At 50.0% G+C, this 16,460-nt stretch overlaps 1 protein-coding gene across 11 annotated transcripts in view; it reads left to right on the top strand.

Moving 5' to 3' along the window:
* Msi2 (musashi RNA binding protein 2) overlaps positions 1–16,460 on the top strand; it is a 362,844-nt gene that overhangs the window by 289,832 nt on the left and 56,552 nt on the right. For all 11 annotated transcript variants that reach the window (XR_009057374.1, XR_009057373.1, XM_057773597.1 and 8 more), the window contains exon 8: positions 6,139–6,221. Coding sequence is in view for 9 of the 11 variants with exons in the window: in XM_057773597.1 (XP_057629580.1) it covers positions 6,139–6,221 (83 nt within the window). In the remaining 2 variants the exon portion in view is untranslated. The remainder of the gene's footprint in view (positions 1–6,138; positions 6,222–16,460) is intronic.

The raw sequence follows: 16,460 nt of genomic DNA, 5'->3' as shown, positions 1-16,460 counted from the left end.
TGGCTGGTGGGAAATGATTTCCCTGCTCTAGTGGAGTGTATATTAGCATTTGAGGATGAAAATGGACCCAGTCCACTGTCACCTCAGCTGTGGCGCAGCGCCTAATGTCTAGGACACCCTGATGGTTTTCTCGGGCTGAATTCCATTAAGGGCGTCACACAGTGAGCACCCATGTGACCATCAATAACCAGAAACATGTTTCCTTTGGAACAGCAGCTCAGTGCCCCCCCCCACATCCCTCGGAACCAGCCAGTCTTGTGAAGTGGGTATTTGTTGGGGCAAACCCAGGTCACACGGAGTGCCTCCCAGCTCCACTGAGCGGATGTGTGTACCTTTTCCCTCAGACCTTCTTCATATGGGATCACGGGACAGTTGTCATACACACTGTAGTCTGTGTAGTGAGCTAGAAGCATTCCAGCTGGAGGATAGAAGGTGTCCCTAGGTTACCGGGGCTGGCATATGTGACCAGTATGCCAGCGGGCCTCTCCAGAAGCGTGGGGTAGGTTGAGAAAGTTGACTGGGAACTGCAGAGCCACTGGCTAAGTGCAGTGTCTGCGGAACCTGACCTGCCTCCCACCAGGTTGCCTTGTAGTGCAGGTATGAGAAGCAGAGCGGGCATGAGAAGCGCCCCCCCCTCCCCCCCCCCCCCCCCGCCCCAAGCCGGAAAGTTCTCACCACGCCCTTACCCAAGAGATACATGTTTGTGCCGGAGGCAACACTCAGAAGTTAGCACTTTCCCTGGTTGTTAGGAAGAGGGAGGTTGTATAAGTTCTGAATATGCTCGCATATGCATACCTTAAATCTTTCCTGAGACCACATATAATAAATTAGACAATTGGAGATGGGAGGCTGGCTTCTTCTTTGCATTTTTTTTTCCGTTAGCCACAGGCATTCAATCGTGCCTTATGCCAGTTTCCATGGGCAGCGCATTAGTGATTGCCTATTAGTGGTCGTTGGCCTATAGGATAAGAGAAGAAAATTATTTTTGAGTCTAGATGGAGGCCGTTCCCATCTTCTCCTCCCTAATGGCCCCCCAATACTCAATAAGTGCTTTGGTGACCATGTTTAGAGTGGTTCCTTTTAATTTTGAGGTATCTTGTTTCCATATTTCCATTCTCTTCATCTGCCTTTTATAGCCTTGTATTATTCCAATGAATATTCAGTTTTGCTTGTTTGAACAAAAGAGAGAGAAAGGTTTGACGGCTAAACGTTTCTCTTAAGTGGGGCTCACTTGTTAGTTTCCAATAATAGCTTTATTCAAGAGAACGCTCCGGTTCAGTAAATGCAACCTGCCCACCGGTACCCTACATATGCCCATTCTGAAAGCCCTTTCTCTGGGGTGAAGCCTTTCGCCACATTCTTTGTCCCAGTTCTGGGGGCTCCTGGGCCCCCCTTGGAAGGGTAAGGTGCACTTAATACAGTGGGCAGGTGATATTCTGTGGTTGTCACGCAAGCTTCAGCCCTGGGTTCTTCTCCATTGCTAGTATTGCTGGAGTGAATTTAAACACCTGGTGTGTGTGTGTGGGGGGGGGGTTCTTCCCCCAGCATCAAGGGAAATATGCCACAGAACAGGGTGGGTCCCTCACAGGGCCCTGATGGAGTACAAACTCTTGTGGACTCACAGCAGGTAGAAGCCGTGCCCTGATGGGGACCAGTTCAGAAACCCATTTTTCTCATCTGAGAGAAAAGTAAAGAGGCTCTCAGGTTGTTGGGAGGAGCAGAGTTCATTGTTTTGGCCCTTTTTATGTTTGTTGTTGCTGCTGCTGCTACGAATATGTAGCGCAGGTGGATGCCAGAGGATGACAGTCTTCCTCTCTCCGCCTTATTACTTATTTCTTTATTTATATAGGCTCTCACTGAACACGGTTGCTCACTGGCTGGCAGGCCCTCAGGCATCCACCTGTCTCTGCCCCTTGGCACACAGGTGCATACCGCCAAGCCCAGGTTTTACTTGAGAGCTGGAGATCCGAACTCCCCTGATACCCTGAGCGCCCTTCCCAGCCTCTGGCCCTTGCTTTTGGATGAGGATAACATGTCTCTCTTACCCATCTGCATGCGTCGGCTTCGTGGGCCTTTGTGAGATATCACTTCTCATTTTCCTTTGGGAAGATGAAGGGTGACTGCTCTTTCCTTCCTGTCCCCCAGCCCTCCCAGGGCTCTGTGGAAACTGTGCATCCAGCAGGTTGGTCTGAAAGCCTGTGAGGCCAAGTGTACTAAGCAGGGACAAAAGGGCAAGCGCTATGCGGTTGTGCCTACAAAGGTATCTAGAATATGTCATTGCACAGACGGAAGAAGGTAGAGGCTTCCGGGGCTAGCAGGCTGGAAAAGGCAACTGTTTGGTGAGTATCAGCTTAAGTTTGGGATGACAAACAGATTCCAAAGAGGGTTGGTGTGGCGATGGCTTCTGAACTGTGTCACTGTCCTTCATGCCACTGGGCTATACACTTAAAAAAAAATGCTTAAGATGGGAGGTTTTATGCTGTGTATATTTTACCACCATAATGTTTTTCACTTTGAAAGAGAAAACTATAATGCTCAAAGGGGGTTTCTCCACTCACCACCCATCCCTCTCAAATTCCTAATCCCATTATTTCTGTCCGTTGCTTGTTGGTTTAATTTACTTGGGGAGGAGAAAGCTGTTCACCACAGAGTTACTAATTTATTGGAGATGATAATGCACCTGTGAGATAAAATGATTATATGTTGAGGAATAACACTTATTGATAATTAAGTGTTTCATTGCTTCTTTGCTTCCCCGAATGGAATAAATAAATATTTTAGACATAATCAAGTTTGTTTTCTCTATTCAGGCCAAACAGACAGGGATGTTGAAGAGATATAGATGCTGAAAATACTGCCGATGAGTCTTGACATCACTAAACTGTGATGTATCCAGGATGCAGAGGCTTCAATCTAGGCTATCTTCCTTTAGTCAGGAAAACCTTTTTTTAAAAAAAAATAAGGATCAAGGGTTTTGCTTATTTTTATTCTATGTGTTATAAGTGTTTTGGATCACTTGTGTGTAGTGCTGAGTCTGGAAAGAGCATCAGGTTCCAGATGGTTGTGAGCCATTGTGTGGATGCCTTGAATTGAACCCAGGTCCTCTGGAAGAACAACTCATACTCTTAACCACTGAGCCATCTTTTCAGCCCCAGGAGAATCATTTTTGTGATAAACACATTACAAGTCCTGTAGGGTTAGGGAAGAGGGGCTATCGAGGAAAGTTCAGAGTCAGAAACCAAATGTATGCCAAGAGCCCTCTGGCTCCCTTATAGCCACCTGCATTTGAATCCGCATTTCTCAGCTGGTCACTCCCTTCCTGTCTGCCTGGTGACCCAGCACAGGTCTGTGTAATAGTGACCTGGAACAGTGCCTTCCGTGGTGGACACAGAGCTGGATCCTCGCCTCTGTTCTGTTGAGTATGAGTCTGCTGTGCCTCTAGAGGCCTCCAAACCTCTGGCTGCCCTTCGCCTCCTGGAGCTCACTAGCTTCGCCTTCTTTCCTGATAGCTTGCGTAAGTTCTGCTCAGAGCCTTCTCTCTAGAGCAGCATGGCTGGAGGAAGTATATGGTCCCTTTGTGGAGACAGCAGAAGTTAGGGAAACCTGTTCCCTCACTTTGTGGGTGTCCTGCCATCGTCGTGACAAACTCTCCACGGCTTAGTGACTGAAAACAGCATCAGTCAAGTGTCTCGCTGTGCTATAGGTGGCGGCTGCACCCCCTCCCCAGTTGTATAGGTGACAGTCTGTTGGCTTGTGGTGGTTGTTTGTGACTGTACCACTTGTCTCATACCTGCCTTTGCCTTCCCCCCAGCCTTTTCTCTGTATCGCTTTCCATCTCCCACCTCTTATGAGGACACCACCAGCTGTTCAACTAGGAACTCTCCTTCAACCTGGAATCCTTAATCACATTTGCAAAAGCACTTTTTTCCCCAGAGCTCGGGTGTAGGTGTGTATTTGGAGGGTCACTCTCATTAGCAATGAGGTAACACAGTAAAACAACAACAACAACAACAACCCTAGCTCATTTGAGCTTGTTTTATTTGGGAGGCGCTGAGGTGGGCCCAGGCTAGGAGGGTTACCTTCACAGGCAAATGGGACCCACAGACTGGGGAAACAAGGGACATGAGGTTAGGGGCCAAGGAAAGGTCACTTCCAAAGAGAAGGCGTCAGAAAGCTCTGTAGGTTCTCTCCAGAGACACAGCTTGGGAGGTATGAGCCTTCATTTTAGATAACTTGTGCGTGGTATCGGCTTCAGGCCTCGGGTTACTGAGGACATTTTTACCCAGTGGTAGTGAGAAAACTTTGCAGTTTGAGGCAGCTCAGCAGAAAATTGGGTCCTCTTTAGAGCGTGTCAGATACCTGCTTCACGTGTGCCTCACGTATCTCTGATGGCCTACACTGTGTATACTGTATGGGAACGTCAGTTCGGTATTTGGAACATGGTGACAAATGGCACAGCCTGAAGATCATGACTGCGTATGTGTGGTCCCCCTGGCCCTCCCTCTGTTCCTGGAGGCTGCTTGATAGCAGGGAGCCACCTTCTCTACTGAACTCTTCTAGAGTCGGCTGTGGGAACCATGATGTAAAAGCCCCCCGTGTGTCGGCTCCGTCTCCCTGGAAGGTGGTAGTAAAGTAAAGGTGGTTTTATGAACTAGAAGGGACTTTGTCGCTGAGCCCCAAACAGGAACTGGAAAGGGCTATGTCTGCCTCTTCCTCAGTGGTAGGAAGCACTCCTGATAATCATCCTGGAAGACCAGCCAGTCAGATTTGGTCTTCCCATGTTTTGCATTAGGCCCGTTCGTATGTTTGGGGAAAGGCTGTGAGGAAATGCCGTAGCTTGTAAACAACAGGCCTCTTAACAGTTCTGGAAGCAAGAAGTCAGAGACACGGGGCCAGCGTGGTCAACCCTGGGAAGGGCTCCTCTAACAGGCTTACAGAAAGACACCTTATTATAGCCTGACTGGGCAGGCGAGGGAGGAAAAAAAAGCAAGCCATCCAGCCTTTCTAAAGGGCACTAATCCCACTCTGAAGGGTTTCTTCCTCATGACCTACTTCACCACTTCAGCTCCCAAAGCAACGCACGCGCGCATACACACACACACACACACACACTCACACACAGTCCACAGCAGAGCCCCAGGAGTCCAGATCTGGGGAGCCTGATATCTGCTTGCACTACCTTTACTTCCAGGTACCAAGTGTGAGGTCCAGAGAACAGAAGCAGGTGCCCAGGTTATGCCCAGGCAAGACTATAACCAGGCCCCTGCCTCATCAGTGTCTCTCCGTCACCACCCAGGTCCCCTTGCACGTTAGCACCAACACAACAGCTGCGCTCAATGCAAGGTGGTAGACCCACCATGTGTGGGCCCACGTGGTACCCTGGTGCTTACTGAGTCGGGTCACAGATGGGGACACATGCTGGAAACACTGTTGGGGGTGGGAAGAGAAGAAAGAAAGGGGCAGGAGAGTAGAGAGAGGCACGCAGGATGCTGAGCGGCAGTCGCCTGCCAAAATTCTTTAGTGCAGCTTGTCTAGTAAAGCCGGCCTCCAGCCGAGTAAATACAGTGGCTAGCTGACGGGCTGACAGCAGGCATCAGACAGTCTTAAACTGACCCAAATCCACAGCGTGTTTGAAGCGGCAGTAGCAAAAGGATGCCCGCACAGAACAGAGGCCTGCAACTTTTAATAGTTCCTTCCAGGCCTCAGGATGTCCTGATGAGGTATTAGAGGAAGTCATTCAGGAAGAAAAGGACCAATAACCGCCTCCGCGTGGCGGCCGACCCGAGGGCTAGCCATCGAAGCTCACAGAAAGGACCAGCAAGGCCCTGCAGAGATCCAAGAGGCTCTCTGCAGCCCACAAGCCTGCCTCCGCACAGAGCCGTACCCTTGTAAATAGCAGACAAGTAAATTTCTTGTTTGCTTCGGGGCAAATGTAAGCCACACGGTGCCTGCTGCATGTGGGTGGAATCCTGACTCTTGCCTCACTGTTGGAAGGGTGCTGGGTACCAACTAGAATCCCTGCCTAGACCACAACATCCCCATCTCCTCGCCCATCTGGAGCCTGCCCCGACTGCAGGCCACCCTGCACGTCCTGCAGAAACCAAACTCACTCCTCCTGTCTCTTTCTCCTTCCTTTAGGGTTTGGCTTTGTTACTTTTGAGAATGAAGACGTTGTGGAGAAAGTCTGTGAGATTCATTTCCATGAAATCAATAATAAAATGGTAAGTCTGGAGGGATGGAACTGGGAGCGCTGTCTCTGTGTCGCATTCCTCTCTTGTGAGTGACTGTGGCATCAGTGTTGTGCATGCAGTGGACAGGGCTAGGCTGTCAGCGTTCAGCCCCGTTAATGGCAGCAAGAGGAATAAACAATAGCCAATGAACTCTACTGAAGGGCCATTTGGAACTGTAATACCAGTACTTGCCTTCAGGAGGTTGAGACAGGAGGACTGCCACAAGTTCAAAGCCAGTCTGGTCCACGGAGTGAACTCCGGGCCAGCCAGGAATGTGTAGTGAAACCCTTCCTTAAAAAGCCAGAAATAGTCCAGGCATGATGATGGTGCACACCTTTAATCCCAGCACTTGGGAGGCAGAAAGCAGGCGGATTTCTGTGAGTTTGAGGTCAACTTGGTTTACGTGGTGAGTTCCAGGACAGCCAGGGCTATATAGAGAGACCTTGTCTCAAAAATACAAAAAGTCAGAACTAGGCTGTGGAGATAGCTCGGACCAGAGTACTTGTTTACAAACCTGAGAATCCAAGTTTGATCTTCAGAAGCCCTGTAGAAATGCTGGGTATGGTAGTTACTCTTAGAATCCCAGCACTGGAGAAATGGGCACAGGCAGATCCTGTGCTGACTGGCCAACCAGTCTGCCCTAGTTGATAAGTTCTGCACCAGTGAGAGACTCTTAAGAGTGGGGACAGAGGCTGCATCTGAGGAAGAACACCAGAGGTGGTCATCTGGCTTGCACTCCTGCACACAGTCATACACATTACCATCCTACACACACCCAAAGCCAAAATGAATTATAAAAACCAAAACAAATCCAAATAGGTAGTTAGGATACCCTACATAGCTGAGACCATAGCTCAGAAAAATGGATATTACCAGTTTTTGGAGCTGTTCATCTGACCGTTGCAATCACTCTGTTATAGTGTCCATAGGCCCTACTTACGTGAATTTCTTATCTGTGGATCATGGCACCCCATCTTTCCTTCCCTCCAACACAGAACCCAGTATTCAGGGCAAGTGCTCTGCATTTTGCTGCATACTCAGCTCTCATATTTTAACCATTGAATAATATGAAAGAGCATTTTCAAATCTTGGACCTTATAAAAAAGAAGGCAAAAACAAGGCATGCTGGATATGCTCCACAGACTGGAGTTTGCAGCCCCCTGATTTCAACCGTGCTTTTAAAAAAAATTATTTATTTATTGGCCTCAAACTCAGAGATGCTCTACCCCCTGCCTCCTGAGTGCTATGATTGAAGGTATATGCTGTCCTCCAGCCATGCTTTTGATGGAAGACCCTGGAGGAGACGATCTTAGATAAGGTTGGCCGAACTATTTCTCTTTCTGCCCTCATAATCAGCTTCCTCCTTCCCTTTCCTTAGCTATTCCTCCTTATGGAGGAAGCCTCAGGAGGAGGGGAAGTTTCACTCCTCGAAATCTATGGAGCCAGGGAGTCCGACCCCAGAACTGGCCACCAGAGGGTGCCATGCCTAGTGTGGTGTCTGCCTGCTCTTTCTCCCATCTCACACTCTTCTCAAGTTGACTGTGGGGTAACAAACCCTTTGTTGGTTCTGGAAAAAAATGCAAGCGAGCTCAGCAGGTGTTTCTGGGTCCATCTGCAGTTCTCCAGAGCACAAACATTTTGGTTGGCCAGCAAAGCCTCCGACCCAAAGAGAAGAGGGTGGGTAGTCAAATGTGGGCTCCGATAGCAGCTGCGGCTTTGATAAGTTCTCCCTTTTGTCAAAACATTCCCTGCTTCTGAAACATGCGTTCCGATATGCACTGTATACTGGTCTGATATGTGTTCACCAACTTTAGATTCAATAATAGAGCTTTTAGTGTGGATAAGATCAAAGCAATCTGCTTAGCATGTGGTGCTACAGGCTTGATTCAATATTTGACTTGCTAATTTTTTCCCAGGGCACTAAAATAATATTGTTCATATTGTTCCTAGCCATCATATGCATCCGAAATGAAAATAGTCTTTCTTTGCATAGTGTGTGTCGGAGGCATCTGTGCAGGCATTGACATGGTGGGAGGGAGATAGGCGTAGAGGCACGGCAAGGTTCCTTCTTGGGCTTTGTCCTCCAGGTGCCATTGCCCTCCAGTTGGTACCTCCCTCCCCACCTTAGGTCACTGTTGCCTGTTTCCTAAACGAGAGAGGTGGAAGGCCTACACGTGTGTGCAGATGCCTCGTTGAGCCTCTCCATAGCTTGCTCCTCCGAAGGAGGTTGTTAGGCATCAGGAAGTGGAAGAAGAAGCAGAGGATGGGGCTGGTGCCCTTCCTGCATTCCCAACAAACTGTTGGGAAGACTTAAAGTGTATGATACAGGATGGGAAAGGCTTTATCTTCTTCTTGTCTTGGTGGGGAAACTGAGGCCCAGAACTGATCCCGGAGCTACCCAAGTGAAGGAGCATAGGTTTTGAGCTTCTGGGGTGCTCAATGAGCTGTGCAGACTCTTCTTTGAGCTTGGGATGAGAGGGTAACCCCCAGATGACCAGAGTAGGGGGACAGAGACACGTTGAATGAAAGAGAACCCATGACTGACTGTCTAGGAGCCAGAGATGCTGGCAGCCATTTCCCCAGGCTTCTCCCATGTATCAGGGCCACTCTTCGTGTAAGTGGCATTGACTTGATGGTGACTGATGGCTTTGGGATGCCTCTAGTATAAGATTCCTGGTTTCCTCTATTCTGTACTCGTTCTATAAGAAATAAATAAACTTGGAAGTAGCCAGGGAAGGGGAAGACATGGGGATGCAGAAGTTCAGATCCCAGACTTTGGGGTGTCAGTGGGAGTTCTTGGCCTAGACATACCCAGAGGAGGAATCAGAGGTTCTGGGGAGTGGGGGCAGAGGCAGGTCCCTGAACCCCAGTAAACGGAGCTAAGCCTGCCACATTCCAGAGCTGGGTATGCTATGGTGAACGAAGGGATTCACACAGTGTTTCCCTCAGGGTGGAGGCTTCACTGTCGTGAAAGCTCTTCCTTCAATGAAGAAAGGTAGAATATAAAGGAGGGAAAGGGAGTTGCTAGAGGAGCCTATAGCCTGAGTTGCTTTTGGATTCACCAAGAAAGGAAAGCATTTAAACTGTGCTATGGACGGAATTTGAATGAGCCACCCAGAAAGACAGAGAATCAGAAGATTCTCTAAGCTGGGGCTGTTGCTAAAAGGGACATGGGAGGATTTACTATTCTGGCTATGAAGCTGGAAAGGACAATCCCACGTGACCCTTTAGCGTACCTGTGCACCCACTTCCTCACGTTTCCAGGTAGATGGGTCTCAGCCTTGATTTACGGGGGTAGGACTTAAATCCAGGACCTCTGACTCAATGGCATGCAGCTGGCATTCGCCAGACTTAATTTATAATTGTGGAATGGGGAAAGGAGTCAGTAAGGAGCTGACCACCTGACTCAAAGGCACACATAGTTCCCAATGGCGTTTCTTCTCTAATTTGGTTAGTGAATCTCATGAGCTCTTTAAAGGCTCTTCAGCATCTTATAGCTATTGCAGGTGGAGGAGCCTGAGGAATAGAGGGTCATAGAACAGCCTCCTACCTTGAGATTGCCTCCAGGGTGGAATAGAGGTTTGGACAGGAAGTCTCCAAATGGCACTTTCTGCTACGGGCTGCAACAGCTAAAATTTTAGATTGTATACATTTTGTTTGCTAGACACTTGCTCAGGGCGTCTTACCTGATTTGATCATCACACCCTTTCTGATATAAACAAAATCACACCATTTCCCACATTTTACCAAAAGGTCATGGCAGAGACAAAGCAACTGCCCAAGACCACACAGCCAGCAAGTGGCAGTCCCAGAACTCAGTACCAAGAAGCTGCACTTCTGAGCTCATGATCAAACCCATAAGACTGGCCTTCCACTCTAGACCAAAACAAGCTATCCTGATGGTCTTCCTGGCTTAGACAGCCTCCCGTGGCCATCGAACCCCCTTTCCTCCTCAGCCCCTGTACTTTCTTCATCTCCTAATTGAAGGCCAGATTCCCAGCCAGGGAAAATGCCCGAGTTTGAGCTTAGGAGTCCTGCCCATCCATCCATCCAGGCCTCTTCCCTTGATCCTTGGGGCATGGTAGAGAGCTGGCTGCCACTCAAGCTCAAGGTCCATCTTATGAGAGCTGAGACTCAGCCCCCACCAGAACAAACACACAAATGCAAGCACGGAGCAGCCTCATGATTCTCTCTGACCACTCTGCGGGCGCAGCTAATAACGCCTCCCATGGCGGCATGCCCCTGATTGAAGCAGCCCCGTAGCAGCAGGGACACCTGCTTGATTAGTCAGTCACCAGAGCCCAGCCTGCAAGCAGCCTCCTGATGTGCCAGGCAGCCACAGGGAGGGAGGTGAGAACTGACATTGAGCCAGTTTCTGGGTTCCTCAGAGGTCTGGTGCAGCCCCCATCTCAAAATGGTATTGGAAAGGTGCTGGTACCTCAATTGGGTAAGAATGGAGGATGTGGTGTGGAAGGTACCAGGGTAGAGCCTTCTCCTATACCTCGTGCACAGGGAGTTGGTGTTTCCAAGCACCATACTGGCACCGATAATGCCACTGCCCACCTGCCTTTCGCACAGCATGCTAACTGAGCACTGCCAGTCCGCCGAGGGGACTGCCAGAGCTCAGTGGAAAGGAGGGACTTGCATGATGGGACATTCACAAGTAGAAGAACTGAAATTTGTTTTCTCGTTTTGTTTTAACCTTTTTGGGTTTTGAAAAAAAAATGAGTTACCTGTTTGTGCGTGTGTAGCTGTGAGGATGCCGTGATATATGTGTGGAGGTCAGAGACAGTCAGAAGGAATGGGTTCTCACCTTCAAGTGGAGCCCGGGGATCCAACTTAGATTGCCAGGCTTGGCGGCAATCATTCTACCCCCTGAACAAGTATCACAATAAGGAAGGAGGAGGTTAGGAAAGAAAGATAGGCCTGAGCTTCTATATCTGGGGATTAGAGTTTAGTGCTCCTTTTTCCTTTAAGGCATTTGCACTGACAGAATCTGCCAAGCAAGACATGGGTATAGCCTCTGTCTTGGATTGAATGGAAGCCTAGCAGTCCCCACCACCACCACCACCATGGTCAGCAGGTGGTCCCAAAGTGGCAGCTTGTGGGAGCAGGTAAGGAATTTGGGGTCTCTAGCACTCAAAAGTCAGGCGGCGCTTCCTGTGCACCTTTAAGACTTGAGGGAAGTCCCTGTGGTGGACCACTGGTGCTGTGGTACCACCCAGCAACAGAAGGAAGATGTGTGGGAATGTGGAGGTGAGACAGGACACCTGGCTCAGCTTGGTACTCGTCCCCCTGCCAGGCTAGTGTCCCTGGCATCGCTTGGCAGACCCTTTCTCATCAGAGAACGAACCCTGGAACCTCCAAGATCCCAGACCTCCTCTCTGCAGAACCATTCCTTTCTTCATTGACCATACTATGAGTCACACCTCCTGGGGGTAAGGGTTCGATTCTCCTGCCCCCATATAAGAACCTGCTGGGTCATTTGGAGACACTGGGAGCTTTGGAATCTGAGGCAGAAGCCCAGACCTGCTGCTGGTCATTGCGCGATTCCCCCATCCGCCTGTACCTGCTGCGTCCCTCTGCATTCAGATGCAGCCCTGGTTCTTCTGTTCATGGTCCCAGAGGCCTTGCCCACTCCATGGTCACACATATAATCTAGAAGGCTGCCAGGAATCCAGCTCTCCTGAAAATACTCTCAGTGACAGCAGGTGACAGCAAGTGACCTCCGCTTGGCCTAAGCCAGGGGCCAAGCTTTCTGTAAAGGGCCAGATAGTAAATGTTTGAGGTTCGAAGGACCAGCTATTCAACACCACCATTGTAGCCAAACACAGCCACAGACAGTATGTAAATGAGTGGGTGTGGCTATGTCCAAATAAAACCTCATTTACAGAAACAGGATGCTGCCAGCTGGATTTGGCCTGTTGACCATCATATGCAACTGAGGCCTAGACTAGCTTCAGAGAAAATCAGTCAGTGTGGGTGCTAACTTGCCTGCAGGGCCCTGAGGAAAGGGTTTAACTTAATGATCAATCAGTCTTACCATACAGTAGTGGTTTGTGAAGCGGAGAAGAGAGGGTGCCCCCAGCAGACAGTGGGTGGGGCTGGAGGAAGCAATGTCCTGTAGGGAGCACATCTTTCATAAGAGAGCACCCAGTCATGAGGAGGAGAGAATGAAGCAAAGGTCAGAGGGTAGTGCCTTCCACCCCGTCCGCCTCCTTGGTGGATGACACCACAGACCCGCCCTGCTCAGCATCCACAGTCCAGTGCACTGTCCCAGACTAGCTTTGTGTCCCTGGGCAGGTTAACTTCTGTGCTTGTCTGTCTTAAGACAGGGACACGTGGGTAACTACTGCAGAAGGAGCTGTGACTAAGGGTTACCTGGGGTTTTGAAAGAGACCAGGCCATACCCTGCTCCATCATAGTGATCGTTTTTTTTAATATCATCATCATCGTTTTCAGAATGATTTTGATTGAGTAAATCAAAATTGAGATCCTCGGGGAAGAAGGCCACAGGACCAGGCAGAATTAGTTCTGAGTCCCCGTGGGGAGATTGGTGCTCTGACTGGAGGTGATTCCCAAGCGAGGAGAGGGACATGGGCCTCTGGGACAGAGCAGCCGAGTCCTGAGATGGGATTCTGGTTTTTTGTTTTTGTTTTTTAAGATTATATTTTATTCGGGAGGCAGAGGCAGGCGGATCTCTGTGAGTTCGAGACCAGAGCTAGTTCCAGGACAGGCTCCAAAGCCACAGAGAAACCCTGTCTCGAAAAACCAAAAAAAAAAAAAAAAAAAGATTATATTTTATTTTGTGTGTGCGCATAAGTGCAATCCAGTAGAAGCCAGAAGAGGGCGTTGGGTTCCCTGAAGCTGGAGTTCCAGACCCCGTCGTGAACCTCCTGGTGTGGGTCTGGACACGAAACTCAGATCCTCTGACAGAGTCCCACTTGAGCATTAAACCACCTCTCCAGCCCCACGACATGGGGTTCTTTAGGTCCCAGGAAAACTGAGTCTGACCCTTTGGCTGACTCGTTCAGAAGAGTTTCCAGAGAGCCCACTTCCAAGAGCAAAGCTTGTGGTCTGCAGCCTCCCCTCTTCAACTCAGAGCACACTTGGGGGACCAAGCAGAACACTGAGGGACGAGGCACAGCAGGAGCACAGTGCTGGGCCAAGCTGGCCCTGGAACCTCGCTGAGGCTAGAGTCAGCATCCGGGTCCTGCTCCTGGCAGGATGCCTGGTGACACAGCTCTCATTCTCCCCTTCAGGCCTCATCCTCCTCCCCAAAGACTGAGAGCTCAGTCAGGAACCAGCCCAAATCAGTGGGGGCGGGACGGGGGTGGAATTAACTGGGCTTCTGTGTTCTCCATCCTGTTTGTGGCATCCTTCTTGCTCGTAAGCTAATTTTAGCCATCCATTCTGCTCCTGTTGCCATTTATAAAACGAGAATGTCAAATGCGATATTAAACAAGCAGGATGAAGGCAAAAAAGGAAATGGCAGAGAAACATTTAATAAATGAATCCCATGTTTACGTGGGAGAGATCCCGAGCCCTACGCCATCACACGCCTGCGTGCACACGCCCATTCCTGTACAGCCTCTGCTAATGGGAGCCAAACAGTTTATGTGTTGGGGGCAGCCTGGGGGAAGTGAGGGCGGTCTGTGGGAAGTGTGTGCTGCTCTTGAGGCAGAAGTAATTTAGCCTGCAGGGAGGGGACCTGAGTTCTGGCCCATTTGCCCTTCATCGGGCCTCTAGTCAGGTCAGTGCAAGGAGAGGGGATGAGGACAGGATGCTGAACCTCTGGATTCTCCACACCTCAGCTGGCACGGCCCCCACCAACTCACAGAGTATGAATTCTTGAGAGGCGAGCCCAGAGAAGCCTCCGGAAGAAGCCCTCCTGGGTCTTCCCCGGGCTTTGAGACTTCAGCGGGTCCTTTCTTTGACCTCTTCCTGCAGCTGCTCCACCCCACATCCAGGGAGCTTCAGGCTGCTGCTGAGGCGGCACCTTCCCTGTCGTCTCTGCAGCACGCTGAAGTGAAACCAGCTCTGGGCTGGGGTAGACACCCACTCTATCTTACAGCCAGATTTGGACACCTGCCGGGGGCCAAGCTTCCTCTTCACTTTGAAATGCCCTTGCAGGTGCCCGCAAAGAAAGAACAGCTGCTGCGTCTGCCGTCAGCTCTTTCCTCAAATAGTACAGCCTGCCAGCTCCCCTAACACACCTTGCTGATGAATGCAGGGAGCTGGGATTGCCTTGGTGGTGGGGGTGGAGGGGTCCCGCAGGTGGGAGGGGCAGCTGCTTTTGGTTTTGCACTTTGAAATCCAAATGAGTGTGGATATGAACTGGCTTTATCTTCTTCAAAGGTTTTCCTGTGGGCTCTGCGGAGAGCAGGGCAAATGTTAGGGTCTTCTCCAGGGTAGGGCTTTGTAGGATTGGACTATAGGCTGCGCCCCAGTGGGATAGGTGCTATTGTTAGGCTCTGCCTTGCAGATGAGAAGTCTGAGTGCAGAGAAGTTAGCTGTGCTTGGCCCCAGAGCCCAAAGGTAGCGCTGAATGGGAGCAGGGAGCTATACTTGAGACTGCTCTCCAACACATTAGGCATGCCCTGCCCTAGGACTAGGGTGCGGTTGTTAGGAGGTGTGTCTCAGGCAGCACTGGAGACTGGAGATAGCTGGCTCTTCTTCACCTGTTGCCCAGACTCTCAGCACCCCCAGAAGGAGTCACATTCCCTTGGGCTCCGCTCCATGTCTACACACTACCTGCCATGCTCCGCGCTTCATATTGCTGGTTTATGACCTACTTCACTTGGCCATCGCCGGCTTTAATAAATCCACTAAGCAGAGGAAACAGTGGATGAAATTAATCCTGTAAGTGGTGAGGAAATGAATTCTGGAAGCTGGCGATGAGAATGATTTTGCGAAAGAAATAGCATCAGATTGGCTCTAGAAGGCTGTGGTGGGGGAGGGGTTAAAAGGGCAGGACCCAAGGAGGGAGCTGGGGTTTGGAGTTGGGAGCCCTGTGACTGGATCCTGGTTGTGCTCTGGAGCAGTAGGTTGTTTTTTCTGAGGCCTCAGTTTCCTTATCAGAGAGGAGGCCAATTAGGCTGTTCCACCAAGTAAATGCAGTAAAGTGATTGAGAACAGGGGACACTGTGTGAGGACTCCATGTGTCACACACACTACTGAATAGCTGCTATGTATGTCTATCATATATGCATGGAAATATCTTACACATCACACATGCACGTGTGCGCACACGCACACACACTAGAGACAGAGTATTGCACCTGCCCTCAGGTGGATAGAATCACACACACACACACACACACAGTATTGCACCTGCCCACAGGTGGATAGAATCACACACACACACACACACACACACAGTATTGCATCTGCCCACAGGTGGATAGAATCACACACACACACACACACACAGTATTGCACCTGCCCACGGGTGGATAGAATCACACACACACACACACACACACAGTATTGCACCTGCCCACAGGTGGATAGAATCATACACACACACACAGTATTGCACCTGCCCACGGGTGGATAGAATCTCACACACACACACACACACACACACGAAAGTATTGCACCTGCCCATAGGTGGATAAAATCACACACACGAGAGAGAGAGAGAGAGAGAGAGAGAGAGAGAGAGAGAGAGAGAGAGAGAGAGAGAGAGAATTGCACCTGCCCATGAGTGGATAGAGTGATACTTGAGCGCCATGTTCTTTCCTTCCCCTGAATAACATACTGAGCTTTCTCTGCAAATCAAACCAATTCTGGTGCTTCCTACCCATGGGTCCAGGTCGTTTATGTCCAGCGTGTGTCTGAAGGCAGATGGCACAGCTGGTTGCCTTTACCTCTTCTGCTGGCACGTCCACGGCTGCCTTTACTGTAGTTGTCCACTTTTATGGCATCATGAGAGTGCCATGTCTGTGAGAACCTCTTAGTAGTCAAACCGAATGGGCTACCCTGTACAGATGGTGTCTCTGGTGCTTGGCAACCTGATCACTAGGTCTTGAGTGTGAACTTAGAAGGACCCTGCCAAGGATCTCACTTTCATGGGGTGCTCAGAAAGGCCTCTGATGGGTAGAGAAGGCAGTTGGACAGTGAGTGGCTAGGAAGAAGGAAGGTCTCTGCCTTGATTGAATGGCAGTAGTTGTGTGGGGAAGAGGAAAGTGGTCTCTGGAGGTAGGCCCATCTGATCCTGCCTTATGG

The sequence above is a fragment of the Chionomys nivalis genome, chromosome 7 (assembly GCF_950005125.1).
Source record: "Chionomys nivalis chromosome 7, mChiNiv1.1, whole genome shotgun sequence".
NCBI lineage: Eukaryota > Metazoa > Chordata > Mammalia > Rodentia > Cricetidae > Chionomys > Chionomys nivalis.
This window is presented reverse-complemented; position numbering and strand designations above follow the sequence as displayed.